The 12099-nt window shown below is 45.4% G+C and overlaps 1 protein-coding gene across 1 annotated transcript; it reads right to left on the bottom strand.

Moving 5' to 3' along the window:
- Positions 1–425: 425 nt before the first annotated feature.
- On the bottom strand, positions 426–10032 carry gfi1b (growth factor independent 1B transcription repressor). Its single transcript, XM_088940599.1, has 7 exons — positions 9877–10032; positions 7888–8013; positions 6308–6478; positions 5612–5853; positions 4876–5013; positions 4120–4285; positions 426–2857 (listed from the first exon to the last, which is right to left on the bottom strand). The coding sequence occupies exons 2-7, from the start codon at positions 8000–8002 to the stop codon at positions 2679–2681; spliced, it is 1011 nt and encodes a 336-aa protein (XP_088796725.1). The 5' UTR covers positions 8003–8013; positions 9877–10032; the 3' UTR covers positions 426–2678.
- Between the last annotated feature and the right edge of the window lie 2067 nt (positions 10033–12099).

Below are 12099 nucleotides of genomic sequence, written 5' to 3' on the forward strand. Positions count from 1 at the left end.
AGCAGTGTAGGCTCCTGTGAAGAAGAACCACATTCACATGGTACTCTGATCCCAACAGCTGAAGCATTGACCACAACAGAATGTATAGTGCTCACACTCATCACCCTTTTTCAGATGGTACCTGTAACAGGAGGGACCCCATTGTAGTTACCCATAGGGACAATGACCAGGCTGAAGTGATTCACCAGTCACCTGAGGCACATGTGAGAAACGTCAGCGATGATCACGACTCTTCACGATTTGATTCACCGTGATGTTTTCACTCCTGTTGTCTTTATTTATTTGTTTTGTTGGGCGGAGTGGACTGTATTCTTTATTGTGTGTACTGTATGGTTTTCAGTACCAGAAAACCCACAGACTTTTCACCCTTCCTCATTATTTTCACAAACCTTTTGTTGTCTGTAGACTCACTACTGAGACGTTACTGTTTATTTACAGATATTTTATTATTTGTCACTTTATGTGATTATACATAAGGTACAAGCTGTTTTTACATGATTTTATAAATAAAAGACATATAAACAATCTTTTGTTTAGAATACTATTGTTCAGATATAGAAATAATTTTAATCATACAAACTATGATTACTTATGCGGTTCTGGTGATTTTAACCAGACAGTATAAAGACGTAGAATTCAAACTGATCTTCCTGGGTAATAAAAATACTTTTTAAAAACTTTGATAACTTTGTGAGTACTCACTCACTTTGTAAATACAAAAGCACAAACACAGAACTTCATTTAGTCTGAAATCTTAAACTCATATATGCTTTCTTTTTTTATCGAATCAGCTGTCATTGTTTTCAGGTTTTGTTGATTTTTTTAATTCATGAGCACAAATAATCTCAAGCCAGTATGTAGTTATGAGCTGTGGATTTGTTTAGAAAAAAAACACATTAAATCATAGCATGTTATACCCTGACATGTACAACATTGGATTCCCTGCTTAACTTCCCCTACAAACATGTTAAAGAGATGACAGAATACCTTCTCCTTCCTGCATGTCCCCCTCTTATTCCATCTCCAGCCACCTGGAAAGTCAATTTGTGAATCACGTATCTTATCAGTCCCTCATGAGCCTGATAATCAGCTCTTCCTTGTTAGAAACTTCAGTAGCACTGTTTTCATGCGCGCACTAGTTTCAACAGAATATTTTAGTAACTTTAGAGTAAGAAAACTGCAACAGATAATGGCGTCTGACTAGAACGATCAATATTTCTGGCACGTGCCTAGGAGGGTACTGTTTGTCGATAAATCCTTCAATGGCACTAATTAAGGAACTGAAAATGAATGACTTTCTGTATCTGGTGTGTCCTAATGTCAAATATAACAGGGAATCTAAGTAAAAGTATCATACTGTATCTTGGTTAAGTTATTTCTGAAGAATACTAAGCACGAAAGGGACTTGCTACATTTAGTATGTATCATCTTAGAAAAATAAAATTTATGGACATTGATTCAATATTTATGGCATTATTTGGGTTAACTGAATTTGCATTACTGATGATTGACACCCCTAACTCTGTCTTTTGCATTTGCTCGAGATCCCAAATCCTGGTCCTGCAGGACCACATACGCTGGTTTTCATTCCTAATCCAAACCTTAATTGAGCTTGCTTGATACTTGTTTTTTTTTTACTCAAACATTTGGGATTTTAATTAACCCATGAATTTTTCAATAGTGAAAAGGCATCCCCCCCCCCCCCCCCAACATGCCTTAGAGCTGAAAACAGTCCAGCAGTACAAATTAATCCAACAATTAAGTCAATCAAGGGCTCAAGTGTGAAACAGAGAGCTGGACTGGATCAGAAGCCAGCAGGTGTTTGGGCACCGAGGGCCAGAAGAAGGAGCCCCTGGAAAAGGCACTAGAACCCCTTCATCAGTGAGACCGTAACGCAGTGACTGAACCTGCTGCAGTGTCCAAGGCCGGTGGAAATCAAGAATGAAAAATGCAGAAGGGAACCCATACGCTCCGCTTCTCAAAAGAACAAGCCCCTTTGCGCCGCTGGGTTGTGGGAAGCTAGACTGGATCAGCCCACTGTCACGCCCCACCTGGGGTGTTCACAGCCAGCAGTCTCTAACCCGGACGTGCCGGCCGGACACAGGCAGGCGGTCCTGACGGAGAGCCACTCGTGCCGACTGCTGCCCAGCCACTGCTCGCGTCCCGGGACTCAACCTGACGTCCTGCTCTGCAGACGCGAGCGCCGCACACGGGGCACCGAGGGCTCGCTGAGCAGCGGGCAGGCGCAGCGGCGACTCGTACGTTTCTTTCGCCCCTTGGCATGTCGTGTTGTGCCACAGCTCCCTTTGTAGTACTTATACGGCAACTTCTCATGGGGTGGGCCTGAAGGAAAAACGGCCGGAACAGAGTGACCCCGGACAGCACCGATTCAGTCACTTCTCTCGCTCCACGCTGGCAGAAGAAAAAAAAACACACGGCTGGGCAGGACCCAGGAGGAGACGATGTCACGTAATTACTCATTACTCAATCTGTAATGAGTAACTCCCAGCACTGAGCAGTCCTCAGAGAAGAGAGACATTGTCCGGAGCCTCCACACCTCCAACGGCTTCCAGCATGAAGAACTCGGACGTGGGCGGACACAGCCCAGGCGGGGGGCGGGGCCCAGTGCCCGGGCAGGGGGCGGGGCCCTGGCGGGGGGTGGGGCAGGGGGGCGGGGCTCACTTGAGCCCATGCTGGCTCTCGTGGTGTCGACGCAGGTCCACCTTGCGCTGGAAGCCCTTGCTGCAGATCTCGCAGCCGAAGGGCTTGAAGCCGGTGTGCTTGCGGCTGTGCGTGATCAGGTTGGAGCTCTGGCTGAAGGCCTTGCCGCACACCTGGCACTTGTGCGGCTTTTCCCCTGCAAGGACACGTATTATTATTATTATTATTATTATTAATAATAATATGTATCATACACACATGTAATAGGTTGGATTCTTGGAAGACGGTAGTAAACTATGGAAGCCTTTAGCAGTGTCCCTTACAGTTATAAATTTAAGTTTGACACAGGTACATTAAAAGCAAATTGGAATATATTTAAGTTACAAAAAAGCAATTCATTCCAACAGAGAGGAATAATCACCCTATTGTTCAGATTTGTAAAGCACTCATTGGAGATAAGTTTAATTTTGCTTTCCAAAGGCTTCTTTTCAACGCCTAACTTCACTCTAGGGAAAATGGGTATGCAAATGAGCTCACAAAGATCTGTGATAAATGTGTTTTTTATGAGCAGGATTTTCCTGCTGCAAAAAAATATTACCTTTAAATGTCTTTGAAAGCAAATGGTTCTGCGCGCCTGAGAAATGGTAAAAATAACCCATGCTTGCCTCTGTATGTCCACTGGTCTGCAAAAGCCTTAGACACAGTCAGGAGGTATGACATATGTATGCCATGAGCATCATTAATTTAAGTCTCCACTGGCTTTTTTCACTGTTTTCACAACTTTGTCTTTGTTAATGGAGCCACATTTCTGTGAGAAGAAAGCCAGTATCCACACTAGTGTGCACTCACTCCTCTGCACAGCTGCGTGTAGGTAGAGGTGCCAATGTTATTCATGCCCCAGTACAGGGCAGCAGGGTGGAGCAGCGGTCAGCATTGCTGCCTCGCAGAGCTGGGGCCCTGGGTTGAATTCCAGACCTGGGGTGCTGTGGGTGTGGAGTTTGTATGTTCTCCCCATGTTTGTGTGGGTTTCCTCCCACAGTCCAAAGACATGCTTGCAGGTCAACTGGTTTCTGGGAAAATTGTCCCTGGTGTGAGTGAGTGTGTGTGTGTCTGTCCTGTCCTGTCCTGTCTTGTCCTGTCTTGTCCTGTCCTGCCTTGTGCCTGTTGCTTGCTGGGATAGACTCTGGTTTCCCAGCAACCATTAATTTACATTACTGTTATACCTTAAGTGATGTACTATACCCTAGCTGCTACAGTGTGCCTTTTATTCTCCTTTATTCTGTGCCTTTTAGGAAGAGTCGAGATAGAATGAAACTATAGAGAGATTAAAAAAAATCGGAATCTCTGGAAGCCAATATTCTGCTTTCTCTGCTGATCTGAGGAAGAGGTTTCTTTCTGGTGAAGGAGTGTAGTCCCCTCCGCAGGAGACATCGCACAGCGACCCCGGACCGGACTCACCCGTGTGGATGTAGGTGTGCTTCTTCATGTCGGATTTCTGGTGGAACCGCTTGCCACAGTACTGGCAGGGATAGGGCCTGGTGTCGGAGTGGATCAGGAGGTGAGTGGACAGCGTGGAGGAGCGCTTGAAGGTCTTTCCACACATCTTGCACTCGAAACTCCTCTCCTGCAGAAAAACACACACACACACACTGTAGAGGAACCCAGCAGCTCTCCACGCGTCGACACTGGGATTTCAAACACAGACTCGAAACCTGTGTAGTTTAGCATTTTTTCTTTGCAAGGTATTGGGACTAAAAAGCACGGCAGACCGTTAGATCTGTCCTGTTATATGTAGGTGAAAGCACACGCCCCAAGAACAGGTGTTTCCTTACTGCTACAGGCAAAATACACCCAACCTGTTCCTGAGAGAGATGTCTATCTCCTTCATCACTCCAAAGAGAAGCCAAGAACTACAAAATGGGAGACAGCAATTCCTGTTTCCTTGGGGGGGGGTGGAAATAGCTTTCTTGGGCCACTGTATCGGAGGGTCATTGCTTCAGCGATCCCTTTGGGAAAGCCTTCAGCGCAGAAAGGGGCAGCCAAAAGATGAGGATGAAGAAGAAGGAAAAAATGACACTACATTGGATGAAAAGAATGAGAAAAAAACGTAAGGAAAAAATAACTGCAGGAAGAGATGGTGAAGAAGAGACAGCAGCACAAGCAGTGGTGACGGAGCTGCCTGCAGGAGGGGCAGGAGGGCGTTTCGGCTCGGACCTGCGAGTGGACGTTCATGTGCTGCTCCAGGCTGACCGCGTGGCCGAACGTCTTCCTGCAGATGTTGCAGCCGAAGGGCCTCGTCCCACTGTGGGAGCGCCGCACGTGCACCTCCAGACCGTGGGGCGTGGAGAAGACCTGGGGGAGCCGGGACAGAGGCAGGGGCTCAGACGCCGGCTGACCCCACGGGCGGCACACGGCCGAGATGCCCCAGCGCATCTCGTCTAGAGAGCAGCCCTGACGACGAGGGTCTCGTTCATGGGGAGGTGGTGCCTTATTCATGTTGCGGAACTTCATTCACGCGATTCTGACGACTCGCGGCGGGAAACGACCGGCGGCGTTTTGTGGAAGTAAAGGCTGTTGATCGTTTTTCCCTCACAGTGGTCTGACTCTACAATTGACTCAGTCGGCAGTCATCAACGAGTGCTTCGGGTGGGTTTGTAAATAATCGTACACTATATCGACATCAATCCGTAAACAATCAGCACTTAAAAGTAGCACTATTACTAAATGGGAGCAGTAATAGAAGGATAGACAGTACTGTACATCCTGGGATAATAGCAGGCTGTCACTAAGGGAAAGGATTTCGAGCTCTTGATCTGGGCATGTGCTGGCTTGTCTCTTGTAGAGCAGAATGGGGAATTTCTGCACCGTCGGTTGCGGATTCTTCAGAGAGGTGGCGACCTGCCAGGACGCACGCCCTGGTAGCTAGCGCGCGGGGGACTGTGCCACTCACCTTGTTGCAGGTGATGCAGTGGTAGGTGTCCGAGGTGGGGGAGTAGTGGGTGCTGCAGTCCAGGGCTTGGGGGTGCTCCGGGCTGCCCTTGAGGTGCGCCCCGTACAAGGTGCTGGCGTGCTGCAGGAGAGAGGTGGGAAAGCCGCAGGAGAGCTGGCGGAAATTGTAGGCCGGGTGCAGGGAGTCCCAGGGGAATGAAGGCTTGTAGTAGGGAGGAGACGGTAGCTCTGACATCTGGGCCTCTGGCAGACACAAGAGAGAACCGATCAGTCCAGGCAGCTTACTGTCGCCATCACCCCTTGTACGCGGAGCGACACGGCCCTCGAGGAAAAGCATCACCCCCGCCAGGAAACACTTATTAAAGAGCTGCGGCCTCAGAGGCTTTGGCTATACCAGGACAGGACACCACTCCCTCACAGGGCAGACAGACACAGACAAACTCACACCAGGGCCAGTTTTCCCAGGCGCCAGTTAACCTAGCAGCATGTCTTTGGACGTGCACTCATGGGAAACCCATGCAAACCTGGGGTGAACATCCAAACTCCACACAGACAGCGCTCCAGGAGTTTAACCCACTGAGCTGCCCATATCTGTGTGCTTCAGAATAAAGTAACACTACTGTCATGTGGAAAGCTTTGCGGATGCAGCCCACAGCTGTGGAAGAAGCGCCTGTCCCCTGCGCTCAGGCGGTCTTACCCAGGCTGCGGAAAGGATGTGTGGCAGTGCCCGAGGGCGCCGACACGGGGTCACTGTGGGCTGGCACGGTGTGCTCAACGCCCTGCTCCTGCTTGACGTAGGGATAGCTCGGGACAGCGTGGCCCAGCGGCTCCTCCAGGGGCACCCCCTCATCATGTAGAGAAGGCGGCTCTGCAGATTCAAGGAGCAAAGACCTGATCACGGCTGTGGGAGGGCGAGACGATACCGCAGACACGCAGGCGGACGCGGCAGAAGCTGTGAAATCTACCAGTCTCGACCTGGTGAGGCAGAAACCCTTCAAGATGGACTAATATGCACTGGGGTTCTCCAGGGCTGACCACTGCACCGTCGCCTGCAAACCTCTTAGCTTTAAAAGTGGGACTGTATTATGAGCTGCACCATGTGTTATTCATCAGAGCTGTAAATACGTTTTAAGGTTGTATTCTTTTAAAAAATGTGAAAACAATGGAATATTATATTCAAATATTCATTCTTTTCACAATTGTGTCAAACAGCAGCCTTGCTTTAACATCTCCCGTTGCAGCCTGACCTGGAGTTTTTCCCAATGATTTTGGGTTTTTTTTTTTTTGCTCTTTCTTTAGTTTCAAGAAAAGATTGCTTGAAGATTACACATTCTGTAGCTTTAGGGAATCTTCTAGGAAGGTCTGCAGACTGGGACTGTTTCAACGCAAGACGTTTACAAAGGCATTACGGGAAGTCAAGTCGAGCAGAAATCCATGCTGGTGTGTGTCACAACGCCGTGTCGGACTGGTTCTGGACACCTGCTGGGCTAGATCTGGGATATGGCAGGATTGAACGACCTTTATTTGAATAGAACTCATTTGCATAGCCGTGGTACCTACCCTAACCGCTCTCCCGCCCCAGGATTTCCATGAAGCAGAGCCGCTCAAAGTAATCTAAGCCGCTCCAAAAGAAACAGGAGCCCGGCTGTAGCGAGCTTCACAGTCACCGCAACACGGCCTATCTCCTAGGCAGACAGGTGTTCCGTGCTGCTCTGATAGATAGCGCGCACTAGAAACAACGACATGTTATAACAAAACATCGCCCGTTTGCTAGTACGATAACTTACATTCAGCGCTACATAATCGTTTTTTTTTTAAAGAAATCACGCACGGCCCAGCATGTGAAGTTATTCTTTATTGGTAGTTTTTTTTCATGTGACTTGAGTACTGTTGCGCCCTCTCTCGGGCCGAACCGAGGTGGGGTTTTCAAGAAAAGTTAACGGCGTTGCGCAATTAAGAAAAAAAGTTCTAATCAGACATTTCCAATATGATCTTCCTTTGTAAGTCCTTAATTATTATTATTTTGCCTGTGACGATACAGAAGCTATTCTGAAACTTGGCAGCGGGTGCGTTTCAGTTTGAGGTTTTCAGGAGCCGAATGCTGGCAAAAGAAAAACGTTTTGAACACGAAAGGAACAGTAAAATTTCAAAAGAAAAAAAACGTAATGTAAGCAGAAGGGCCGCATCGTCTTTCCAGGTTTATCCACATGGCGCAGCCTTGTGCAGGGTGTTGTAAAGAAAACCATAAATACGAGACTGAGTCTCTGCCGGTCTTACTCGCGCCGTGCGTCTCCGCCGACGAGTGCTTGTCCGCAGCGCGCTCCTGGTCGACAAACCGGCGCAGGTTGTGCGACAGACACCGCTTGCTCTTCACCAGGAAGGACCGGGGCATGGCAACGCTAACTGTGGGGGGGAAAAAACACGCGAGACCAGGGGTTACTGTGTGTACCAGTGCACCGCTCTGGACCTCGCATACCTGTAACGACGTAGAGGAGAGGAGCGGGTGTGAGATCAGGGACGCGTGGGAACAGGATAGAACTGTACAGCATTCCTGGTCCACCAAGGCGAAAGCGCGACCACTACTTCCACATGCCTGATGTGCAGTGGCTATCTGTTTCACACCAGTCGATATGGAGTAAAATTCAGTAAAAGTGTCTGTTCGCCCGCACAGCGCAGATCCTCGGACGCTGTGGTGCATTCTGAGTGCGAGATACGAGGCTGAACTGACCAGAGGGACGACGGACTTGTACAGGGCCAGGACTCGGCGGGCATGACCTGTCTGTTTACATAGACTGGTGAAGACTGACCATGTATAGACCCTGTATATTAAATGTGTAGACACCGATTATTCCGAACAGCGTGTCTTGGGACTGTGGGAGCGAACCTGCAGGGAACCACGAAGAACATGCAGACTTCACACAGAAGGCGCCTCGGGCAATCAATCAGAATCACAGCCAGGGGCTGTGAGGGGAAGCTATCCGACACGCAACATGAATAATAATAATAATAATAATAATAATAATAACAGGGGTACTGTTATTCAAACCACGCACCTGCACACTGCAGGTGCGTTGGAGACCACTGATTCAGACAAGTATCGCCGAAGACCTGACGCTGTCACTCCTGTCGTTCCTACCACACAGACCGGGCGATTCCACGCTCATTCCGTTTATAATGCTCTGCTCTGCTCTTCAGCGCACACCTCTCTAAACCTTCCGGTTATTCTGAAAAAGGTTTATTGGGAGGCTGAATAATGAATGACGGTAGTATTTACATGATGAAGCCCTTTACCAGACATTTTCCAAATCGACGAAATCAAATTAAACTAAAAAACGTCCACGCTTTTTAACAAAATAAGTAAATTCGTTTTTCAGTGCTCCCGCTCATCCGCCCATGTACTGTATTTCCACTGTGTTGTTTTAGGATTACAGCACCGTAGGAATATGGTGTAGATATAGGCTTCATGCCCGTGCATTCTGCCGAATTAGAAGACCTGTAACAAATGACTTAATATAAACGCTGTGGTTCAAATGAAAAAAATCGGTTATATAAACTTTCGACTCTCGAGGTAGGGCTAAAGACTTTTAAAAGTTAATTATGCTACAAGGAGAACCTAAGACTACAACTGTTCTGCCATGTGTACACTTAACATATTGCAGAAAAAATTACAGTTTCATTAAATAGCATTAAGACCTAAAAAGGTCATAATTATGCGATTTTTAAACCACCCAATATTTAAACAATTTTGGTAATACAACTCGTTTGTTCTTTCATTTGACGTGCTATTGCAAGACCTTTTCCTGAAATTAAATTGCAATTAATTTACAATCGTACATGATCGGGATTATAATCTGTTACCGTCGCATTTTTAAGAGGCTCACAAACATCAATTTAGGTAGGCCAGAAAAGTAAAAGCAGATTGATTTACAAAAAAAAACAGTTTTATTCATTTCCATTTCAGAAACTAATATTGGATTTCCAGACGTATGCATGAAACATTTCGAAAACTTCAGAAGTATCGAGTGAGAAGACGGTAGTATTTTTAAAACAGTGGGACGGAATCGATATACGGTGTATGAATGTGCTACATACACATGAAGTGCATTTCACGCTTGTTATCGAATTAATTAAAAACACTGCTGATTATCGCTCGCAAACCTGCCCATATATTAAGTGCGTAGTTTTACCACCGTGTCCCTTGCTGGGTGAGCATTTCTAATTAGCTACACTGGAATCTAATGAAACTATAATACATTTTTCTCTTACCTTCACTTCACAAAGTGTCAAACGAAACCGGCTCTTAGCTGTCCGCTTCTCTTGCCCGTAAGTTTTAAATTACTTTTAGTTTTCCTGGCGGTTAATGTCTCTCCTTCCTCTTTGAGCGGGGTCTTGCGCTGTCTTAAAAATCCCGTCTTCAAATTCAAGCCTCTGTCCTCGGCTGCCGTTTCTCCTCCCTGATTTCCAATCTGATAAATTTGTGGTAGAATCTGACTGTGCTGATTCGACCAATGGAAGACTGGTACACAGGAGAAATTTGCTTATGCTGGAAAAAAAATGTCTTGATGAACGCATGACAAAAGCTCGCCCAAACCTGAGGAGTCAAACAAAGAGATTAAGAAAGAAAAAAAAACAACTTCGTTTCTAATACTTTACCAAAAAAAACAATGTCACATTTACATAATAAAATGAAATATTTTTATTCGGATATTATAATAAGATATCACCATATAAATAATTCCCAAAGACATATTACACTTGAGGATCACTCATTATGAAGTAGAAGATAGGTTTGATAAACACAATAAAAGTACACACAAGTACTGGCCCGAGTGACGTGGTATGCACTTGTGAGTGTATTATTTTATATGACGTGATACAAACACGTTATAGTCTTTTTTCCTCTCAAAATAACAATGAAACAATTAGCATCTTTTTTTCTTTAACGAGAAACTCCGTTTGGGTGTGGGTTTAGCCAGAAGAAGTACAACAGTTGATTTACAGAAATTCAAGTATTGTGTGGGACTTGCCAGTCGGAGAACATCGGTGTATTTAAATCCATAAATTGAAATGAGCTTAAAATAATCGTATTTCCATGTTTTGAACTATGATATTATCGGTGCATTGCACGGATTATCCTCAGTTGATGAAGTGTAATGTGAAATCTACGGCACAAGATATGTTCATTTTCTTTTCATTATGATGCATTATTTAAATCAAATATTTTTCCCTAAGGGATCGAAACGTTTGCTCATTTTTCCGGTTTCTGCCGCTCCGCTATCGGGATTTGTTTAATAAACGTCCCCGGAAATCCATTTTTGCTTAAAATAAATACACCCAACCAGTATGACAATCTTCTTCATGAACACAAGTGCGCTGACGAGCTGTGTTTATGGAGTGTGGTGGTTATATGCAGATTGACATCTGTATGCACACTTCTCGTCCTCGTGTAAATTCATTAGAAATGGAAAATGCTGTCTTTTCAAAATAAAGTCATAATGTTTTAACGAACATTCTAGTTATTAGCGTCGAACAACTAAAAAACGAAATATTTATTTCGTTTAAGACTTTATTTTTAAAAACACATCCTTTAAATTACGGGTTCGTGAGAGGAGCTGACCACATTGTTACTGCACTACGCCGTTTTTCACTCAGGCTCGTCGAGGAATGGGCAAGTATGCACTCTGTGTGTGTGTGGGATGTTGAAAATTGATCATGTTCTCCCGGGGTGATTTTGAATACGGTTGTTCACTCTAGTACAGTGAATTCGTGCGCCATCTGGTGGCTAAATCGTGCAAACGCCTAACAGTAGGTTCATGCTTCTAACAAAAGTAACGCAAGTGTAAATAAATGAAAAACATACACACGTTTAAGACTACCGATGCCACTGTACAATGAGCGTATTTTCCCATTTCAAAAGACCAGAATTGTTTTCTGACACGGTTTTGCCTTGAAACCCAGAATAATTCTGTTAAAGCCAGTGAACACTTTAGCCTTTAAAAAGATCGCAGCTACACGAGAGGTACTAGAAATAAGTGAGTTTGAAACTAGAGGTCTGTGGAATCAAAAATGCAAATTAGACTTCCCCCCCCCCCCCCCGAAACGGCGAAAATATCAAAAGTAAAAAAAATAACGCTATCAACATTTTATTTCAACGATAGGGTGGAATAGGAATAAGAATGATATTCTAGAAGGCTCACGGCTAGCTTTGGAGACGGATCATTAATATTTACTACTGATTGGTAATATAAATGTTAGTTTATAACGTCACCCTGATGGTGCTGTATTTCAGTGATGGGTGAAGCGGGGGAGTTTTCGAGTAATGAACTAAGGTGCGATAGTTTTTCTGATTGACTGGGCACTTGAAAACCCTTTAACCATTTTTAATTACTTTAACTTACTTTACAAGCTTACTTTTAGAAAAAATAAAAGCCCAGAGATTATTCTGCTATTCTTTCAGTGCTCCCTGCCGTGTCACATTCATCCGATGGG

Source organism: Atractosteus spatula, chromosome 23 (genome assembly GCF_055471065.1).
Source record: "Atractosteus spatula isolate fAtrSpa1 chromosome 23, fAtrSpa1.hap1, whole genome shotgun sequence".
Lineage (NCBI taxonomy): Eukaryota > Metazoa > Chordata > Actinopteri > Semionotiformes > Lepisosteidae > Atractosteus > Atractosteus spatula.